This window comes from Gymnoscopelus microlampas (genome assembly GCF_963454915.1).
Source record: "Gymnoscopelus microlampas genome assembly, contig: SCAFFOLD_116, whole genome shotgun sequence".
In the NCBI taxonomy this organism is placed as follows: Eukaryota; Metazoa; Chordata; class Actinopteri; order Myctophiformes; family Myctophidae; genus Gymnoscopelus; species Gymnoscopelus microlampas.
The window spans coordinates 5,090-27,500 of record NW_028155632.1 but is presented as its reverse complement, the minus strand read 5'-3'; the positions used below and the strand labels follow the sequence as shown (position 1 = coordinate 27,500).

Here is a 22,411-nt window from a genome sequence, read left to right as displayed (position 1 = left end):
TTGTTTTCGTAGACCTGCATGGTTGCTTATTTCTCTCGCAAAATCTGGCAACACTGAGTCTATCTCGCAGAAGTGAGAGAGAGAGAAAAAAGCTCCATTTAGATGGAGTTAGATGAGTGAACAGGACTGACATGAGCTTTGTTAGTGGAAAATTGGCAGAGTTGGGAGCCAATTTTAAAATTGCTTGTGTCATATTGTGTCTTCATCTTGTGTTAAAACGTTCCGGCGATGATGCCTTGTATAACCCATTAAGACCTCACACGTTATCGTGACAATTAAGGAGGACCCCCAAAATTAGATATATTTGGCCACGGACCCACATCTGAAAATGTTTTGTGTCAGGGGCCCCAAGAAGAGAAGATTTGTGTTAAAAAATGCAAAATTATTTCAAACACTTTCAAGACTTTTCAAAAAAGTGTTAAAATAATAGGCGCTCTGTGAGCTTGTAGATCTGCTATTTTTTGAGAACCACTGTTCTAAACCAGTGGTTCTCAACCTGTGGATCAGGAGCATGATTTTGCGGGGGGTCCCCAGATGACAGTGAAGTGACAGTTTATAAGACCTTTTAAGACATTTTTAATACCCCCCAAAAAAATACCATTACAGCATCAAAAGTAATCAACAAACTATACTATAAAAAACGGTCAAACATTGGCCAAATTGTCAAATAATATAAGAAAGAGGCAAAACATTGTGAAAATAGCCGATCTGCTATTTTTCACAATACTTATCTGGGGGGGTCTCCAGTTCAAATATGATTATTTTGGGGAGTCACGGCCTGAAAAGGTTGAGAACCACTGGTCTGACTCTAAACCACTGTCCTAAGAGTTATTTTTTTAAACTTATGTAGCTATATATTTATATATAGCTAAAATCTAAAATGACACAGGTGCTGTCCCGGTCTTAAAGGGATAATGTATTAGGAGGAGCACTCGTGGTGGGTAAAGAAAAGAGTGATGGCGGTGCAGACTTCCGTCTCCTCCCCTCAGATATTGTCCCTGTAATGTGAAGTGTCGGCTCCCATCAAGCAGAGGATGACAGCCCCACATTACAGATGCATCCATCATGGCTCTCATTACAACCTAATAACACCTGTCTGCCATGATGGGGGGCGCGGGGGGGGGGGCATGATTACTAAGCTCTGGATGCAAACACACAGACACACACACACACACACACACACACACACACACACACACACACACACACACACACACACACACACACACACACACACACACACACACACACACACACAGAGAGAGCCCGTCCTGCACAAACATGCACGTAAGTGAATGAGCATAAATCAACGCGCGCTGGGCTAAAGAAACACCACTATTATCTCATTCTGTGTACTTATATACCTGTATGCTACATACTGTAGTACAAGTAGTGGTTTTCAAAGTGATGGGGGTCCAGGGACCCATGCTATCATCACTAGTATAGGTTCTGGAAAATCTTTAAATTATTTTGGAAAATAAATACATCAATTAATTTCAATACAGAAATAAACTGATATACTTCGTAATTTATAGCCTACTTTTGAATACTTAAAGAGGCACTATGTATCTTTTTTGTAATGAAAAAATATGTAATTTTGTCCAATCTGGACAATAGTAGAGTATGTTAATACAAACAAGTCTATGAAGCTATCTATGAAATGTATGAAAAAGGTTTAAACTCCAACACAATTGTATACAGTATGTATAAAATATAAAATCCCTGCTTCATCTCTCTCTCAGCTAAGGGGTCCTTGGCCTGAAAAAGGCTTAAGCTTGTAGATCTGATATGTTTCACTATATGAAACAGGGCTTAATTAGTTAATTCATAATGCATTTTTGTCAAGTTTGGGTCAGAAGAGTCCCTTTCTTCCTGGAAATGTAATGGAGTAAAAAGTACAATCTTTCTATTTGAAAAGTTACAGTCATGAGCTTGCAAAATTGAAAAATCAATGCTCCAAAAATGTACTGAAGCACAGTACTCAAATAAATGTAGTTACTTTACACCACTCTCTGCATATATGTGTTTTATAAACCTTATATCTAGTGTATGATCTGCTGAATGCTGATGTTACAAACACACGTCTGACTCACTTTACTCTCATCATCTTTAATAAGATCAAATACATCAACAAACATCATCACTGTCACATAGAAACTATAGAATTCAAACATGAACCATGAATGACAAACACTACAATATAAAACATGTTATCAGTAATAATCACATAAAACATGTCACCATTATACCAACATAATTACAAAATGATTGTTTATACACTACAAAATAAAAGTATGTTATTAGGAATCATTGTATCTGTTTAACTAAAGCATGATCTGTCTGTCATAACCAATGTCATAAACCAATCCCTTCTTATTACCATGGACATAGGTAACTCCTAATCAATATCAAATCAATATATCCCTTTTTTTATTGGACACTAGACGTTCTAACTGTGGTTTGCCAGAGTGACACAGATCTTCCCTGGTAACAACTTCAGAGAAGGACCATGATCATAATTATAAATGAATGGAAACAGTCTCTCAGTGAAAGTGTGTGTGAAGGTATGTAGGTGTGTGTTAGAGTCAGGATCAGAGAAGAACAGCTGTCCTCTGTCCCAGTCCAGCTGGACTCTGATCCTCCGGGGTTTCTGATTCACTGAGAGAACAGTACCCTCAACATCATCATCATCAGGCCCTGATGAGGAGGTTTCTGTGTATTCACCATAATAAAACACTATAAGCCAGTATCCACTCCCTGTGTGTCCCTTCCTCTGGTAAAATTCCCCACACACACCTACTGCCCAGCTTGTATTGTCTCCAACCTCAATATCCCAGCTGTGAGACCCTGAGTTAAAGCCCTCAGAACCCAGGACATACCCCCAGTGGTCAAACCTCTCTGGGTTGTCAGGAAGCTGCTGTTCCTCTTCTAAATATCTCATACTGGTCAGATCGTCAGACAGCATGAGCAATGGATTAGCAGTGTTGGGGTCCAGGATCACAGGAGTGTAGGAGACAATGTCCTTCATCTTGTCCCAGACTCTGAAGGTCAGGTTCTTCAGGTGTTTGGCCTCGTCTATCAGCGCTCCTGAGACCGGCGGTGGGTCCTGCAGAGTGAGCTGGACTCCCTCCATCGTGGTCTTGTAGTTCTGCAGGAATGAGACGTGGTCGTCGGCTCTCAGCTGGTCCTCAGCAGCTTGGATTGCATTGGAGAGGGTTTCCATTTCTCTGCTCAGAGCCTCAATCCTCTCCTTCATCTCCTGACTCTTCTGAGCCTCTTCCTCCCGCAGAGCGCCGATCCTGGCCTCCTCTTCCTCCTGTAGGAACCAACGAATATTCTTAAACCGTTCCTTAATCTGCATCTCTGTGTTCCTGGCCTGAACCTTGATGTGATTTTCTGTTTTGTCGTAATCTGTTTTAACTTTATCAAAGACCTCCAGTTTCTCCTTTAAAGGCTTCAGTGATTCCTGGACCTTCTGTTTGAAACGTCCAGACGCTTCGTCCACGGGTAAGAACTTGTGTCCGGCGTGTTTCTCTGAATCTCGACACACGACACACACCGGCTGTTGGTCGTCCAGACAGAAGAGCTTGAGCTTCTCACCGTGTGCGGTGCAGAGGACCTCAGAGCTCACCGACGAGGAACTCCGGGCTTTCTCCTTCAAGAGGTTCTCACACAGGTTCTTCAGCGCAAAGTTTGGAAGAGGATGGTCCTTGGAGGATCTTCTCTGACAAACAGGACATTCTTTTGTCGGTTTTTCCATCCACCATTCCTGCAGACAGTCTTTACAGAAGCTGTGGCCACAGGACAGCACAACGGGATGTTTAAAGATGTCATGACACACGGGACAGGTCAGCTCCTCTTTCTGAACAGTCAAACGGGAAGCCATTTTGTCTGCCGGTCACACACCTGATCTGGAATGTTCTCTGAGACTGTTACAACATGCAGAGGAATACTAGAAGACAAAACAACAAAAACATGATGAGTATCAATAGTAGTAGTAGTTATAATAGTAGTAGTTATAATAGTAGTAGTAGTAGTGGTCGTAGTATTCAGTAACGATAATAGTTTTAGCACTTCTTCATAATCTTCCTGTTTTTACCTCAGTGGAGATTGTAGGAGATAACAGTCTGTCGGTCTGCCAGGTTGTTCAAATGATCTGTCCGTCTCTTTATAACCCGGGACTAATAACTTTTGGCTCACTCCCAGCAGAATGACGACGCCACAACTTCTCTCAGGTTCACAGCTTGTATTGCCAAACCTGTTAGACAACACATACAGTATGTGGTTGGTGGTGTGAGACTCACTTAGACACAGCTCTGCCCAATAACAGGAAATGCAGCATCATAAGAGGGTTGAATTACAATATTCAGTACAATATTCAACAACAAAAAAATAACCAACATGAATTAATTGACATGGATTTAGCCATGAACCTGTTTTCTAGCATTTTAGAAAATACAACAATGAATTGATATAAAATTTAAATCATGAATACAACAATGAACATGTTTCCCTTCACAAAACGTACCTGTCAGACAACAACAACACACACAGTACTGTATGTGGTTGGTTGTGTGACTCACTTAAGACCAGTGGTGTAAAGTAACTAAGTACATTTACTCAAGAACTGTACTTAAGTACAATTTGTAGGTACTTTTTACGAGTATTTCCAATTGTATATACTTTTACTTCTACTTCACTACATCTCGGTGGCAAATATTGTACTTTTACTCCACTACAATTATTTGAAAACTTTAGTTAGTAGTTACTTTTCAGATATAAATGATTACATTATAAAACATACATCAACTTTAGCCATATTCTATACCTAGGCTATTTTCAAACATTTTAGTACTTTAACTTTGGTACTTTAAGTACATTTTGATACCAATACTTTTGTACTTTTACTCAAGTACATTTTTAATTCCGGACTTTTACTTGTAACGGAGTACTTCTGCATTGCAGTATTGATACTTTTACTCAAGTAAAACATTTGAGTACTTTTTCCACCACTGCTTAAGACACGGCTCCGCCCCTAAACACCAGAACAAACAATGCATTTCAAAAGGCATCGTCATTGCTGTTGTGCAATAATACCAAGCTGCACCTTGCAACTTATCATGTCAGAACAACAGGGTCCGCGTCAATATACCGACGGCTCATTATTCCGACGGTTACCAACCCGATACCAAACCCTAACCACACGTGGAAGCCACGTAGTCGGACTAATTACATTACAGTCATTTAGCAGACGCTTTTATCCAAAGCGACTTACAATAAGTGCATTCAACATAGGTAGGCAAAAAAACTACTAATTACTAATTAAGAAGTCTTAAGTGCATTTTCTGCGAAAACAAGCAACCAAGAGTATACCTAGCACTAAGGTAAAAGTGCAATATATCAGCTACCTACTTTCTTAAACAGATGAGACGAATAAGCAAAATCAAATGAGCAGGAGCTAAAACAAATAAGTGTATCGACTAAACAAGATCCAATGAAACAATACAACAATAAAACAAGAGTTCGTACAACTAGTTAACAACAAGTAGGCCAGGCAAAGAGGAAGGGTAGTGTTTCCTGAAGAGGTGGGGCCGTCCGGACTTATGGGCATTTCCCAGAATGACACACAAAGCACGCAGAACAATATTTAACTTACTGACAATTGCGAAACATTACCACAACATTCATATCACTCGACAGATACTTTGATTTAAGTGAAATTAGCGTTTTGTAACTTTAATACATGAACAATCGCGGAGCTGTGTGTGACACGTACCTTTACCAGGAAATGCAGCAGCAAGAGGGGGCGGGGCTGTTGGTTTCCAGTGACCAGAGCCTTGTATTAGAGAGTTCCGCCAATGAGGAGGCAGAAACAGCGTCGCGTCGGTCACGTGGTTCATGTCAACTGGAAATAGTTACATAAGCTCATAGACTCATAGACTTCATTGCATTCCGTAAACTTCCGGTTCAGGGCTTTGTCACTATTAACCAATAGAAGGCTATGTAGAACCTGGTCCGATGAAGTGAACGGAGGTGACGCAACTCTCCTTATATGGCTCAGCCAGTGAATATGGACACCACCCGCCACAAGGGGCGCTGTTACACCAGAGGGAAAATAAAAGGGAGCCCTGTATAGATTAACCCAAAATACACATGAATGTTGACGGACTTCAAACACAATAACAACCCTGTTACGTATTAATTGATCTATTTATTGATCAATCGATTGATATTTGCCTCTCGGTTTGTTTTTCGTGTCGCATCAGCCTCTGTCTCTGACTGACTGACGAGTGAATCTCTTTTCACACACACGCACACACACACGCACACGCACACACACACACACACACACACACACACACACACACACACACCAATAAATCAAAGTTCATTTGCTTGTAGATGACTGGTTGTACTGTTGCTCCCAGGCATGAATAAACGTGTCGCGATGCGACACGTTGCAAGCTTGTAGATCTGCCATTTTCAAATATTTGTGTACTTTTACTTTTGATACTTTAAGTACATTTTGATGCCAATACTTTTGTACTTTTACTTTTTGATTTCTGGACTTTTACTTGTAACAGAGTATTTCTATATTGCAGTATTGGTACTTTTACTTAAGTAAAGAATTTGAGTACTTTTTCCACCACTGACTAATATAAACATCACCCGCCACAAGGGGCGCAGTTACAGTACACCAGAGGGAAAATAAAAGGGAGCATTTCATTGATTAACCCAAAATACACATGAATTTTGCATGCATGCGTTACGTTTTTTTTCTGGGTTTTGTTACATTTTGTTGTTGTTTTTTGATACTTTAATTTGGTTCATTCGGTACAAAACATTTACTCCATTGAGTGCAGATGTCGGAGTTTTTTTTAGAAATCATAAGGTAAGAATCGCGCATTGATTCACGTTATTACAGTGTCATTCGACAAAACCAGGCAACAACAACACCGAGTGGAATAACCTGATTCAACATAAAGCTTAATACTTTTGAGAGTTACAATTGAAATATATTATAGAGACGTTTGTATAGCCCCCATGATTGCAAAAATCCACAACAATCTGCCAATATTGCGCAGTAAGTAGCATGACAGGATGCTGGCTGCACCAGCATAGCCCAACACAATAACAAATCACAGTCACTACCAGTGTTGCCAGATTCTGTGAGAGAAACAAGCAACCAGGTCTAGGAAAACCAGCCCAAAAGAAGCAACTATGGGCCACATGAGCACTTTAACATATACATCAGCTATTTGAAAATAGCAGATCTACAAGCTCAGAACGCGTCGCGATGCGACGCGTTCTGCGCTTGTAGATCTGCTATTTTCAAATAAAATCTGGCGGGGAAATTATAATAAGCAGATCTGGCAACCCTGGTCACAACCAGTATTTTTTTCAAATACAACAAGAAAGCACGCAAAAAAAATATGTGGAAGTGGAACACACTCAGGATTCAACAGGCTTTGTCACATATCCCAGACAAGCTGCTGGGAGTGGACCGACCACACACACACACACACACACACACACACACACACACACACACACATGCACACACGCACACAGCTCAGGGCACAGCCAGGGCCACTGAACTTGAGACTCGGTCACACATCGGCAGCAACAACCTATACAGCCTATAAAACGATCAATAAAAAAATAATATAAAGATCGATTAAACTTACCATGGCTGCTCATGTGTTCATCATTTGAAGACAAAGTCCATCCTTCTTTCTTTCTTCAGAAAAAGTTCCAATGACGCGGTCGTGCAGTACTGTGTGCTTTAATTCCAATAAAAGGTCCTTCTCGATTGCCATGCTGAGAGGCCAATGCTGAGAGTCCAGTCTGTCCAGTCGTATTTCTTGCATATGTCTTAAAGGTTTCATGACATTCAGTTTTACCAAAAAAGTCTTTGTCATGGTCCTTCAAACGTGTATAAAAAGTTTTTTTTTTTTATCCACTCCAGTGATCCATGGCAGGTGTTTTTCTCTCACATTTCTAAAGCCTTTTCAACTACAATGAAAAAATAAATCTTTGCCTGAGAACTGGAACTGTCACTGCCAAACAACTAAAGAGACGACAACAACAAACCCGCAGCAGAAGTTTGAATAAATCAGTTCTCTTGTCTCATTGGACAACATTTCTTCCCAGCCATGGGATGCAAGCAAGATTTTAACGTCATCAGGTAAGCCAGCTGGAAGGCCCTGATACCTGAAAGAATACGCCCAGCAGGGCAAACTCGAAGTCTGATTGGTTAAAGAACCTGCCAATCTTATTATCGGCCCCATTCACTTCAACAGCAAGTGGATTCAATTAAGATTCTGAAGGCCTCACGAGGGAGATTTTAATGGAGAAAAAAATACAATATTTCTATTTGAAATGTGAAAGTCATGAGCTTTCAAAAATATATATAATAATAAATGCTCCTAAAATGTACTGAAGCACAGTACTCAGGTAAAGGTACTTAGTTACTGTCCACCACTCTGTGTATGAATGTGTTTTATAAACCTCATATCTAGTGTATGATCTGCTGAATGCTGACTGTTACAAACACACATCTGACTCACTTTACTCTCATCATCTTTAATAAGATCAAATACATCAACAGACAGCATCACTGTCACATAGAAACAGAATTCAAACATGAACCATGAATGACAAATACTACAATATAAAACATGTTATCAGTAATAATAATATCAAACAATTCACTGTTTCGTTTATACACTACAAAATTAAATTGTTATCGGGAATTGTTTTATCTGTTTAACTAAAGCATGATCGGTCTGTCTGTCTGTCTGTCTGTCTGTCTGTCTGTCTCTATAATACCAAAGCAATTCAAAAATGAATGATGGCATTAATTAAATATCCTATGTAATTAAAAATGTATAATTAATTACGTGTCATAAACTCCTAATCAATATCAGATCAATATATAGATTTTTTATTTGACTAGACGTTCTAACTGTGGTTTTCCAGAGTGACACTGATCTTCCCTGGTAACATCTTCAGAGACGTACCACCAGTGTGATTATTATCAACGTATGGAAACAGTCTCTCAGTGAAAGTGTGTGTGAAGGTGTGTAGGTGTCTGTTAGAATCAGGATAAGAGAAGGACAGCTGTCCTCTGTCCCAGTCCAGCTGGACTCTGATCCTCCGGAGTTTCTGATTCACTGAGAGAACAGTACCCTTAACATCAGGCCCTGATGGGGAGAAAGCTATGTATTTACCCGCATAGAACACTATAAACCAGCATCCACCCACTGTGACTCCCTTCCTCTGGATAGACTCCACACACACACCTACGTGCCAGAGTTCATTGTCTCCAACCTCAACATCCCAGCTGTGAGACCCTGAGTTAAAGCCCTCAGAACCCAGGACTTGGCGCCAGTGGTTAAACCTCTCTGGGTTGTCAGGAAGCTGCTGCTCCTCTACAACACGTCTCAAACTGGTCAGATCATCAGACAGGATGAGACATGGATGAGCAGTGTTGGGGTCCAGGATGACAGGAGTGTAGGAGACAATGTCCTTCATCTTGTCCCAGACTCTGAAGGTCAGGTTCTTCAGGTGTTTGGCCTCGTCTATCAGCGCTCCTGAGACCGGCGGTGGGTCCTGCAGGGTGAGCTGGACTCCCTCCATTGTGGTCTTGTAGTTCTGCAGGAATGAGACGTGGTCGTCGGCTCTCAGCTGGTCTTCAGCAGCTTGGATTGCATTGGAGAGGGTTTCCATTTCTCTGCTCAGACCCTCAATCCTCTCCTTCATCTCCTGACTCTTCTGAGCCTCTTCCTCCTGCAGAGCGCCGATCCTGGCCTCCTCTTCCTCCTGTAGGAACCGACGAATATTCTGAAACTGTTCCTTAATCTGCGTCTCTGTGTTCCTGGCCCGAACCTTGATGTAATTTTCTGTTTTATTGTAATCTTTTTTAACTCTATCAAATACCTCCAGTTTCTCCTTTAAAGGCTTCAGTAATTCCTGGACCTTCTGTTTGCAACGTCCAGACGCTTCATCCACGGGTAAGAACTTGTGTCCGGTGTGTTTCTCTGAATCTCGACACACGACACACACCGGCTGTTGGTGGTCCAGACAGAAGAGCTTGAGCTTCTCACCGTGTGCGGTGCAGAGGACCTCAGAGCTCACCGACGAGGAGCTCCGGCCTTTCTCCTTCAAGAGGTTCTCACATAGGTTCTTCAGCGCAAAGTTTGTATGAGGATGGTCCTTGGAGAATCTCCTCTGACAAACAGGACATTCTTTTGTTGGTCTTTCCGTCCACCAATCCTGGAGACAGTCTTTGCAGAAGCTGTGGCCACAGGACAGCACAACGGGATGTTTAAAGATGTCATGACACACGGGACAGGTCAGCTCCTCTTCCTGACCAGTCAAACTGGAAGCCATTTTGTCTGCCGGTCACACACCTGATCTGGAATGTTCTCTGAGGCTGTTACACCAGAGGAATACTAGAAGACAAAACAACAACCATGACATTATGAGTATCAATGGTAGTAGAGGTTACTATAACGTATAGTAGTAGTAGTTATAATAATAGTAGTAGTAGTGGTGGCTGTAGTATTCAGTAACAGTAATAGTTTTAGCACTTTTTTATAATCTCCCTGTTCTTACCTCAGTGTAGATTGTAGGAGATAACAGTCTGTCGGTCTGCCAGGTTGTTCAAATGAGTTGTCCGTATATTTGTAACCCGGGACCCCTATTTTTTGTCTCACTCTCAGCAGATTGACGACGTCACAACTTCTCTCAGGTTCACAGCACGTATTGCCAACTCTGTTAGACAACAACAACACATACAGTATGTGGTTGGTGGTGTGAGACTCACTTAGACCACGTTTACACGGCAACGGATCAGAACAGAAAACGTCAAAGTGCCGTTGCGTTGTCACTTTTTAATTTGTGTTTACACGGAGACACAAGAGTGATTTAAAACTCTATAGTGTGCATGCCAGGTGGCGGTGACGTGTCTTCTTCCTATCACAGCTGTTTGTTTGGTTGCCATGTCCGCTTATTATAAGCAACTTTGGACTTGTTTCTAAAGTGTAGTTGCTTATTTGGGCTTGTTTCCAAAAGTTGTTTAAACCAGTGGGTCATAAACATCTTCATGTCAAATTATGTATTTGTCCACAAACCCCCCCTTCTGAAAATATTTTGTGTCAGGGACCCCCATACAAGATGTGTGTTAAAATTGTTCAAATATTTAAAAAATGTTCCAGAATGACCTTTTTTTCTCAAGACTTTTTTTTTATTTTTTTGAAAATAGCAGATCTACAAGCTCACAACACGTCGCATCGTGACGCGCTGTAGATCAGCTATTTTCAAATAGCTGTAGCCTGGTCGCTTCTTTTGAACTTGTTATCATAGACCTGGTTGATTATTTCTATCACAGGATCTGGCAACACTGGTTAACACAGTTTTGCATGTTTACACAGAGACGCGAGGCGAAGCGTTTTCAAAGATGTCCACTCTGGAAGGGGGTTTCACTTTATTGCGTTTTCAACCCCCCGATAACGTCGTTGTCGTCTAAACGGACGGCACATCTGATATTTAATTTTGCCGTTTTCTTTAGAGACCGTTGTCGTGTAAACGGAGCCTTAGACACAGCTCTGCCCCTAAACACCAGAACAAACAATACATTTCAAAAGGCATCGTCATTGCTGTTGTGCAATAATACCAAGCTGCACCTTGCAACTTATAATGTCAGAACAACACACAAAGCAGTAAAACGTTTTACTTACTGACAATTGCAAAACATGACCACAACATTCATATCACTCGACATAGACTTCGATTTAAGTGAAATTAGCGTTTGTAACTTAATACATGAACAATCGCGGAGCTGTGTGTGATACGTACCATACCAGGAAATGCAGCAGCATGAGGGGGCGTGCCTGCCGGATCGGTTTCCAGTGACTAAGTAAACACCACCCGCCACAAGGGGAATCAATTTGACGGACTTCAAACACAATAACAACCCTGTTACATATTAATTGATGTATTTATTGATCGATTGATATTTGCCTCCCGGTTTGTTTTCTCGTGTCGCATCAGTCTCTGTCCTCTGTCTCTGACTGACGAGTGAGCCTCAGTCTGAAAAAAAGGCTGAACGACTAAACAAGGAAATGGACTTTGATTCATTTTCTTCTGATAACAGGAATCACACACACACACACACACACACACACACACACACACACACGCACACACGCACACACACACACACACACACACACACACACACACACACACACACACACACACACACAGCCCTTCATGTACAAACATGCACGTAAATGAATGAGCATACATCAACGCACGCTGGGCTAAAGAAACGCCACTATCATCTCTTTCTTTTACTTATATACCTATGCTATACTGCAAGTAGTGGCTTTCAAAGTGATGAGGGTCCACGGACCTGTTATTATCACTAGTATAGATTCTGGAAAATCTTTAAATTATTTTGGGAAATAAATACATTAATTAATTTCAATACAGCAATAATCTGATATACTTTGTAATTTCTAGCCTACTTTTGAATACTTAAACTATTATGTATCTTTTTTTTTATGAAAAAATAATAATTTTGTCCAATCTGGACAAAAGTAGAGTATGTTAATACAAACAAGTCTATGAAGCTATCTATGACATGTATGAAAAAGGTTTGTATACAGTATGTATAAAATACAAAATCCCTGCTTCATGTCTCTCTCAGCTAAGGGGTCCTTAGAGGCCAAGGAAGCTTGTAGATCTGCTATTTTCACTAGATTTGAAACAGGACTTAATTAGGTAATTCATAATGTATTTTTGTTAAGTTTGGGTCAGAAGATTCCCTTCCTTCCTTGAAATGTAATACAATCTTTCTATATGAAATGTTAAAGTCATGAGCTTGCAAAAAAAAAATAATAAATGCTCCAAAAATGTACTGAAGCACAGTACTCAAGTAAATATACTTTGTTACTGTCCACCACTCTCTGTATGTATGTGTTTTATAAACCTTTTATCTAGTGTATGATCTGCTGAATGCTGACTGTTACAAACACACGTCTGACTCACTTTACTCTCATCATCTTTAATAAGATCAAATACATCAACAGACATCATCACTGTCACATATAAACTACAGAATTCAAACCTGATCTATAAATGACAAACACTACAATATAAAACATGTTATCAGTAATAATCATATCAAACATGTCACCATTATACCGATATAATTACAAAATGATCGTTTATACACTATAAAATAAAAGCATGTTATCAGGAATCATTCAGTTAACTAAAGTATGATCTGTTGTTCCGTGTAATACCGAAGCAATTCAAAACTGAATGATACATTAATTAATATCAATGTAATTCAAAATTAATAACGTGCCATAAACCAATTAGTTCAGATTACCATGGACATAGGTAACTCCTAATACATATCAGATCATTATATTGCATTTTTATTGGGCGCTAGACGTTCTAACTGTGGTTTTCCAGAGTGACACAGATCTTCCCTGGTAACATCTTCAGAGAAGGACCGTCATCATGACCATTATAAATGAACGGAAACAGTCTCTCAGTGAAAGTGTGTGTGACTGTGTGTAAGTGTGTGCTAGAATCAGGATCAGAGAAGGACAGCTGTCCTCTGTCCCAGTCCAGATGGACTCTGATCCTCTGGAGTTTCTGATTCACTGAGAGAACAGTACTCTCATCATCAGGTGTGGAGAATGCTGCGTACTTACCCTCATTGAACTGTATAAACCAGTCTCCACTCCCCATGTCTCCCTTCCTCTGGAAAGACTCCACACACACACCTACTGTCCAACTTTTATTGTCTCCAACCTCAACATCCCAGCTGTGAGACCCTGAGTTAAAGCCCTCAGAACCCAGGACTTGGCACCAGCAGTCAAACCTCTCTGGGTTGTCAGGAAGCTCCTCCCACTCTTCTACACATCTCACACTGGTCAGATCATCAGACAGTATGAGACATGGATTAGCAGTGTTGGGGTCCAGGATGACAGGAGTGTAGGAGACAATGTCCTTCATCTTGTCCCAGACTCTGAAGGTCAGGTTCTTCAGGTGTTTGGCCTCGTCTATCAGCGCTCCTGAGACCGGCGGTGGGTCCTGCAGAGTGAGCTGGACTCCCTCCATCGTGGTCTTGTAGTTCTGCAGGAATGAGACGTGGTCGTCGGCTCTCAGCTGGTCCTCAGCAGCTTGGATTGCATTGGAGAGGGTTTCCATTTCTCTGCTCAGACCCTCAATCCTCTCCTTCATCTCCTGACTCTTCTGAACCTCTTCCTCCCGCAGAGCGCCGATCCTGGCCTCCTCTTCCTCCTGTAGGAACCGACGAATATACTGAAACTGTTCCTTAATCTGTGTCTCTGTGTTCCTGGCCTGAACCTTGATGTGATTTTCTGTTTTGTCATAATCTGTTTTAACTCTATCAAAGACCACCAGTTTCTCCTTTAAAGGCTTCAGTGATTCCTGGACCTTCTGTTTGCAACGTCCAGACGCTTCGTCCACGGGTAAGAACTTGTGTCCGGCGTGTTTCTCAGAATCTCGACACACGACACACACCGGCTGTTGGTCTTCCAGACAGAAGAGCTTGAGCTTCTCGCCGTGTGCGGTGCAGAGGACCTCAGAGCTCACCGACGAGGAGCTCCGGGCTTTCTCCTTCAAGAGATTCTCACACAGGTCCTTCAGCACAAAGTTTGGAAGAGGATGGTCCTTGGAGGATCTTCTCTGACAAACAGGACATTCTTTTGTCGGTTTTTCCATCCACCAATCCTGCAGACATTCTTTGCAGAAGGTGTGGCCACAGGACAGCCCAACGGGATGTTTAAAGATGTCATGACACACGGGACAGGTCAGCTCCTCTTTCTGAACAGTCAAACCGGAAGCCATTTTGTCTGCCGGTCACACACCTGATCTGGAATGTTCTCTGAGGCTGTTACAACAGAGGAATACTAGAAGACAAAACAACAATAACATTATGAGTATCAATAGTATTAGTAGTAGTAGTTATGGTTCTAGTATTCATAGTAACAGTAATAGTTTTAGCACTTTTTAATAATTTTCTTACCTCAGTGGTGAATGTAGCAGAAAACAGTCTGTCGGTCTTCCAGGTTGTCAAATGATCTGTCCGTCTATTAATTGTCTATTTAATCTATTTATTGATCGATTGATATCTGCCTCTCGGTTTGTTTTTCGAGTCGCACCAGTCTGTCTCTGACTGACGAGTGAATCTCAGTCTGAAAAAAGGCTGAACGACTATACAAGGAAATGGACTTTGATTCATTTTCTTCTGATAACAGTTATGACACACGCACGCACGCACGCACGCACACACGCACACACGCACACACGCACACACACACACACACACACACACCCCCCAATGAATCAAGGTTCATTTTCTTGTAGATGACTGGTTGTACTGTTGCTCCCAGGCATAAATAAATGTGTGTTTTTGTCATACACAGAGCATTAGTACTCAATGGACACTCCCAGAATAATGTGTTTTGATTTAATTACACGTTTATCAGAATTATTTTCGATTAAATCGGTTAGTTCGATTAACTGTATCACTCCCAGTGCACGCACGCACGCACACGCAAGCACGCACGCAGGAGCAGTAGAATAAGGCATTAGCATAAATTCATTAGAGTGGCAGGGAAGTGTTTATCAACACAGAGATATGTTGTTTAGAACATCTGACTGGATGGATTATACATCTACACACTCCCAGCATGCACTCTGTTTACAATGGGACACAGAGAGAGAGAGAGAGCGAGAGAGAGAAATGAGGAAGACTGCAAATCGTCGCTGTCAGGCGCACACCTCCTATCTCCGTTTTTCAACTTTTTTATTGTCTTTAATAAATCAGTGGTATTGAACACCCTTTACGTCTGTGTGTGTGTGTGTGTGTGTGTGTGTGTGTGTGTGTGTGTGTGTGTGTGTGTGTGTGTGTGTGTGTGTGTGTGTGTGTGTGTGTGTGTGTGTGTGTGTGTGTGTGTGTGTGTGTGTGTGTGTGTGTGTGTGTGTGTGTGTTTGTTTTACACATCTCTGCAAGGATATTCCTTGTTGGAATGAGTTGCCTCTGTGTGTCAGGCAGTCTCACCCTAAACTTTCCTTTAAAAAAAGTGAGAATGCTGTTATGGAAAAAGCTAAAGGCTGGTGATGCTCTTTAATTTGTTTATTTATATTATGAACTTACAACATATTTGACTCAGTTGAAAGTGTACATTGTGGACATTAACATGTTTATTATAAATGGTGAATATTGATGCTTGCAATTGGCTATAGTTCTGCTACTGTACATCCCATAGCCTGGAGGGGGTAGGAGCGTTGTAATTGGCTAGTTGGTATAGTGAGAATGCTTGTCTCATATAGCCTGGAGGGATGGTTATCAATTAAAGAAAATGACACAGTCGTCATTGACCGGTTTGAAAAATATTAGAGAATGCACAATAAATGTAACGCAGAACAGCCTAGTGGAATGAGAGATTATAGCTGCAGACAGACAGACAGACAGACAGACAGTCACATATACACACACACAATTTTGTATTACTATAGGACATCAATATTTTAGTACACCGATTTTATGAATGCAGATTTAAAACATGTTTTACTTCAAGCACCGTAATCCGATCGGCGGCCATTTAAATTTTTTATTATTTTTTTTTAATAATGAATCAGAGTGCAATACACCTCCCAAGCGATAAGGGCGCGTAGTTGAAAGCACAATGGGGAAAATTCTGAGAAAGTGGCCACCAATCGGATTAAAATGCTTTTTATTGAACAATACGGAAGATACGGGTACTTAGACCGATGCACTTTAACCTGTTACATCCGTGGCTTGGGGATCAGCACTTTATATTTGAAGTCTGAACGTTTGTGTAGATGTAGCGGTTGTAAATGTAAAATATTCTCAAATCAGGAACAAGTGGTTCCATGACTGTCATGATATGACAGTCATGTTTCAGGGCTGCCCTAAATCTAACCTCTAAATGTCCAATACTAATCCTAACCCTAACCTTATAGAGTAAGTCTAACTCCACACATATTTTTCTTTTTACCATAAAACAACCCTTTCTCCTGTAAGGACCAGGACAATTCTAAATGATTATTTTTCTAATTCTGCTATACTTGTGGTACATCTGGCCGTCACTAGTAGCGCACGCACGCACGCACGCACGCACGCACGCACGCATGACCTCCTGGGCAGAGATTAATACAATTTCCAGGAATCAGAATCACCTTATATTTGTGGTGTGGTTTGGCAGGGTGTATTACTGTATATATTATATTTGTGGTGTGGTTTGGCAGGGTGTATTATATATTATATTTGTGGTGTGGTTTGGCAGGGTGCTGTTCATCATCGCTGTGAGATGAGACAATAAGGCTGTGTGTCCTTGACCTCTGACCCCAGCGTGTGTCACACTGCACAAAGACTGATGAACAGCTTCTTAATGTCACCAAACCCCCTGCTCTGTCACAAGGTTATTATTATATCAAAACTGAAAGCAGAAACTAGACAATTCAATGGAAAATAAAATATATTAGTTGATTAAATAAAGAAAAATAAAGCTTGTATGAACATTTTAAAATAAATTGAAATAAAAATATTGAAATAGCGTATTGAGTAAATAATAATAATAATAAATAATATAAGGAAAAAAATAGCTGATCTAGCTGAGCTTGTAGATCGGCTATTTTCATTGGGTGGGGTGGTCCCCAGTTCAAATATGATTATTTTGGGGGGTCCCCAGTTCAAAAATGATTATTTTGGGGGGTCCCCAGTTCAAAAATGATTATTTTGGGGGGTCCCCAGTTCAAATATGATTCAATTGGGGGGTCCCCAGTTCTTTTGGGGGTCCCCAGTTCACATTTTCATTATTTTGGGGGGGTCCCCAGTTCAAATTTGATTCTTTCGGGGGGTCCCTAGTTCAAATATGATTATTTTGGGGGGTCTGACAAGTTTGAGAACCACTGTTCTAACAGATGGCCGGTTGAGTGTCTAAACAGAAGTGGCGGAATTTGGCCGGACTTCTCCGTCAATAAAATGAGTGTTGTGATTGGTCGAAAAAGATAGTTTCCGAGGGAAACACGTACGACGGAAGTCCCGCCCCCTATAGACACTCTCGGCATTAGGTCATGACCAGGCTTTACTCTTCACAGGTGAAAAAAGCTGGGAACGAGGCTAAATAGATGCTGTGTGTTGTGTGTTGAGCGGTGCTCAGCCGCTCAGATATCGTAGCGTCTTGTTTTTAAAGCCACACAAACTGTCTCAAACACTGAACCTCAACAACACAACAGTCTCACTGCAGACAGACTGTCTCACACACTGGACCTCAACAACACAACAGTCTCACTGCAGACAGACTGTCTCACACACTGGACCTCAACAACACAACAGTCTCACTGCAGACAGACTGTCTCACACACTGAACCTCAACAACACAACAGTCTCACTGCAGACAGACTGTCTCACACACTGAACCTCAACAACACAACAGTCTCACTGCAGACAGACTGTCTCACACACTGAACCTCAACAACACAACAGTCTCACTGCAGACAGACTGTCTCACACACTGAACCTCAACAACACAACAGTCTCACTGCAGACAGACTGTCTCACACACTGAACTTCAACAACACAACAGTCTCACTGCAGACAGACTGTCTCACACACTGAACCTCAACAACACAACAGTCTCACTGCAGACAGACTGTCTCACACACTGAACTTCAACAACACAACAGTCTCACTGCAGACAGACTGTCTCACACACTGAACCTCAACAACACAACAGTCTCACTGCAGACAGACTGTCTCACACACTGAACTTCAACAACACAACAGTCTCACTGCAGACAGACTGTCTCACACACTGAACCTCAACAACACAACAGTCTCACTGCAGACAGACTGTCTCACACACTGAACTTCAACAACACAACAGTCTCACTGCAGACAGACTGTCTCACACACTGGACCTCAACAACACAACAGTCTCACTGCAGACAGACTGTCTCACACACTGAACTTCAACAACACAACAGTCTCACTGCAGACAGACTGTCTCACACACTGAACCTCAACAACACAACAGTCTCACTGCAGACAGACTGTCTCACACACTGAACTTCAACAACACAACAGTCTCACTGCAGACAGACTGTCTCACACACTGAACCTCAACAACACAACAGTCTCACTGCAGACAGACTGTCTCACAGTCTGGACCTCAACAACACAACAGTCTCACTGCAGACAGCATGGCATTTAGGTTGTGTGACACTAAGGGGTCCTTAAGAGACGAGGAGGAAGAGAAGAGGAGGAGGAAGAGGGAGAGAAAAAGAAGAGGGGAGTCAGACAGGTTGGACTGTTAGAGCACACACAGACACACTCTGGTTAATGTCTCACTGACATTTCTGCTCTCATTGTACACCCCCCTCCCCCCAACACACACACACACACACACACACACACACACACACACACACACACACACACACACACACACACACACACACACACACACAGTGAAGGAGAGACGTAATGCTCTCTGTCTGTACTTCACTCAAGGTCACAGGACCCAGACAGGGTCAAGGGTGAGGGTTCACGGGAGGGCCAGCCAATCAGGAGGATGTGGGCAGGATCAGGTTTCACCACCGAGGAGGACTCTCTCTCTCTCTCTCTCTCTCTCTCTCTCTCTCTCTCTCTCTCTCTCTCTCTCTCTCTCTCTCTCTCTCTCTCTCTCTCTCTCTCTCTCTCTCTCTCTCTCTCTCTCTCTCTCTCTCGCGACAGTGTCATACGACGGACCATAAATTAGGCATAAGTTGGGATACATACAAATGTTTTAAGTGCGCCTTATGTATATTAAAAAGCCCTCAGACAGGCTAACGTAGTGCTTTGGAAATCAATCGTCTCATCATCAGCCCAATAGGCTGCATTTCGGTTTGTTTTTAGTTTTTAACTTTCTATTTGTTTTCACCCAGTTTTCATAATGAAAGCTGGGAGATTGTTGTCAGTCCTCTAGACTGACTTGAGTCAAACTAAAGTTGTGATTCACAATTTGCAACGCTGGGGAGAAAAATACTAAACTTTCAGACTGCAGGAACACATGGTCGAGGACTTCCAGTCATTTGCAATAATCACAGACATCCTCATCTGTATTGTTTTTTATCCGGTGTGTGAATCTGCCATGTCTGTGATTTTGTAAAAGTAAAAATTCCAACGGCGAATTACCTTAATTTTGTGAAGACGGAGGACCCTTAACCCATTATATCCGGGAACGCATCTGTGACATTTTTAAATTTATTTGGCTATTAAAAAATAGCAGATCTACAAGCTCATAGCGTGGCACCGAGTGCCACGCTATGAGCTTGTAGATCTGCTATTTTTTTGTACCCGTGAATACTTTGTTTAAATCTTTGAATATATATATTTTTCAAGAGAACATTTTTGACTCAAATCTTTGCCTTTGGGGATTCTACAAAAAATATCTTCTGAATCCTAAATGATATATATTTGGCCGCGGACCCCTGTCTAAAAATATTTTGTTCCAGGGACCCCCCCAGAAGCAAAGATTTGAGTTCCAAATGATCGCTTTAAAAAATATATATGTTCAAAGATTTGCGCACATTTTCACGATTTTTCAAAAAATAGCAGATCTACAAGCTCATAGCGCGGCACTCGGTGCCGCGCTATGAGCGCTATGAATTCTAAATTTACTTGAGTAAAAGTACAAAAGTATTGGTATCAAAATGTACTTAATACCAAAAGTAAAAGTACTAAAATCTTTGGGGAAAATAGCAGATCTACAAGCTCTCAACGCGTCGCGGTGCGACGCGTTGTGAGCTTGTAGATAGTCTATTTTCAAATAGCCTAGGTATAAAATAGGACTAAAGTGGTAAATGTATGTTTTATAATGTCAAAATGTATATCTGCAAAGTAACTAAAGTTTTCAAATAATTGTAGTGGAGTAAAAGCACAATATTTGCCTCTGAGATGTAGTGGAGTGGAAGTAAAAGTATAGACAATTGAAAATACTCCAGTAAAGTAAAAGTACCTCAAAATTGTACTTACTGTAAGTACAGTACTTGAGTAAATGTACTTAGTTACTTTACACCACTGATCCTGTGTCTAGGTGAGACGTGACCTTTTGACAGGATCTAAATGTCTCAACAGAAGACCAGGGAGACCAAATACAACCATCCCAATTGTACAAGTTATATTGTATCAACATACTCTACCATGCGAGAGCACCTTGACCCTTGTGCTGCACAGCCGTCTGCCACAGAACTGCCTCCATTGAGGCAGCAGAATAGATCTGGTACAATGGAGAGTGAGAAGAAGTGAGTGAGTGAGTGCTGCTCCGGGACCTTTTCTGCAGGGCAGGTTTTTTTTAGAGGCTACAGGACCTAATAGTTTGGTTCCTCGAGGAGTCCTTGAGTAAAATTCTTTCGAGACTCCGTCACTCCATTCACCCATCCCCGTGTGTGTGTGTGTGTGCGTGTGCGTGTGCGTGTGTGTGTATTGCTATACTTGCGAGGACCAAGTATAGTAGAATTTGAAGAAATATACATTGTGAGGACCGTTTTCCTGAAACAACCAGACAAATGGTTGTTTCATAGTTAAAAAAAACTATTTTTAGAGACATGTTTACAATCAGAAAAACATTCAGGTCAGGATTAGACATTTAGAGGTTAGTTTTAGGGATTGGAATTAGAGTTCAACATGATTTATACTGCGCGCCAGTGTCGTGCACCGAAAAACAGCCGATCTATGAGCTCACAACAACGCGTCGCAGCGCGACGCGTTGTGAGCTCATAGATCGGCTGTTTTTCGGCTTTAGGCTTACGGTTAAAAATGGCAATTATTACTTTTAAATGGCATTCATAACATGGCTGTCCTAAAGTGTTGATGTCCTCACAAGTATAGTAATACAAACGTGTGTGTGTGTGTGTGTGTGTGTGTGTGTGTGTGTGTGTGTGTGTGTGTGTGTGTGTGCGTGTGTGTGTGTGTGTGTGTGTGTGTGTGTGTGTGTGTGTGTGTGTGTGTGTGTGTGTGTGTGTGCGTGTGTGTGCGCGCATCGGCCCTATAGCCGTTCGTTCACTGTCACTGCCCTGTGTCTGGTGCTCATTTGGCTGCAGCTAAATCAAACCATCTGCCCGCTCAGACGGTAGAATGTTCGCTTCAACGCGGACACACGCAACCAACCGCCTCTCCCCCACGCCCTCCCTCCCCTCCTTCTCCCTCCCTCCCTCTCTCTCTCTACCTCTCTCTCTCACATTGAGAACAGCTCTAAACGGCAGCGGCCATATCAGCAGATGAAAGACGTTAGCTACCAGCTCCAATCGCTGACCCGACCCTCTCTCTCTCTTTCCCTCTCTCCCCCTCTCT

The 22,411-nt window shown here is 41.7% G+C and overlaps 2 protein-coding genes across 2 annotated transcripts; both read right to left on the bottom strand.

Moving 5' to 3' along the window:
* Positions 1–2,449: 2,449 nt before the first annotated feature.
* Positions 2,450–5,788, bottom strand: LOC311041353 (zinc-binding protein A33-like; the record flags this gene model as incomplete). Its single annotated transcript, XM_084086264.1, has 3 exons — positions 5,777–5,788; positions 4,100–4,258; positions 2,450–3,952 (listed from the first exon to the last, which is right to left on the bottom strand). The coding sequence occupies exon 3, from the start codon at positions 3,884–3,886 to the stop codon at positions 2,450–2,452; it is 1,437 nt and encodes a 478-aa protein (XP_083942390.1). The 5' UTR covers positions 3,887–3,952; positions 4,100–4,258; positions 5,777–5,788.
* A 3,088-nt stretch (positions 5,789–8,876) lies between these two features.
* Positions 8,877–14,898, bottom strand: LOC311041352 (uncharacterized protein; the record flags this gene model as incomplete). Its single annotated transcript, XM_084086263.1, has 2 exons — positions 8,877–10,400; positions 13,479–14,898. The coding sequence occupies 2 exons, from the start codon at positions 14,896–14,898 to the stop codon at positions 8,965–8,967; spliced, it is 2,856 nt and encodes a 951-aa protein (XP_083942389.1). The 3' UTR covers positions 8,877–8,964.
* Positions 14,899–22,411: the final 7,513 nt, after the last annotated feature.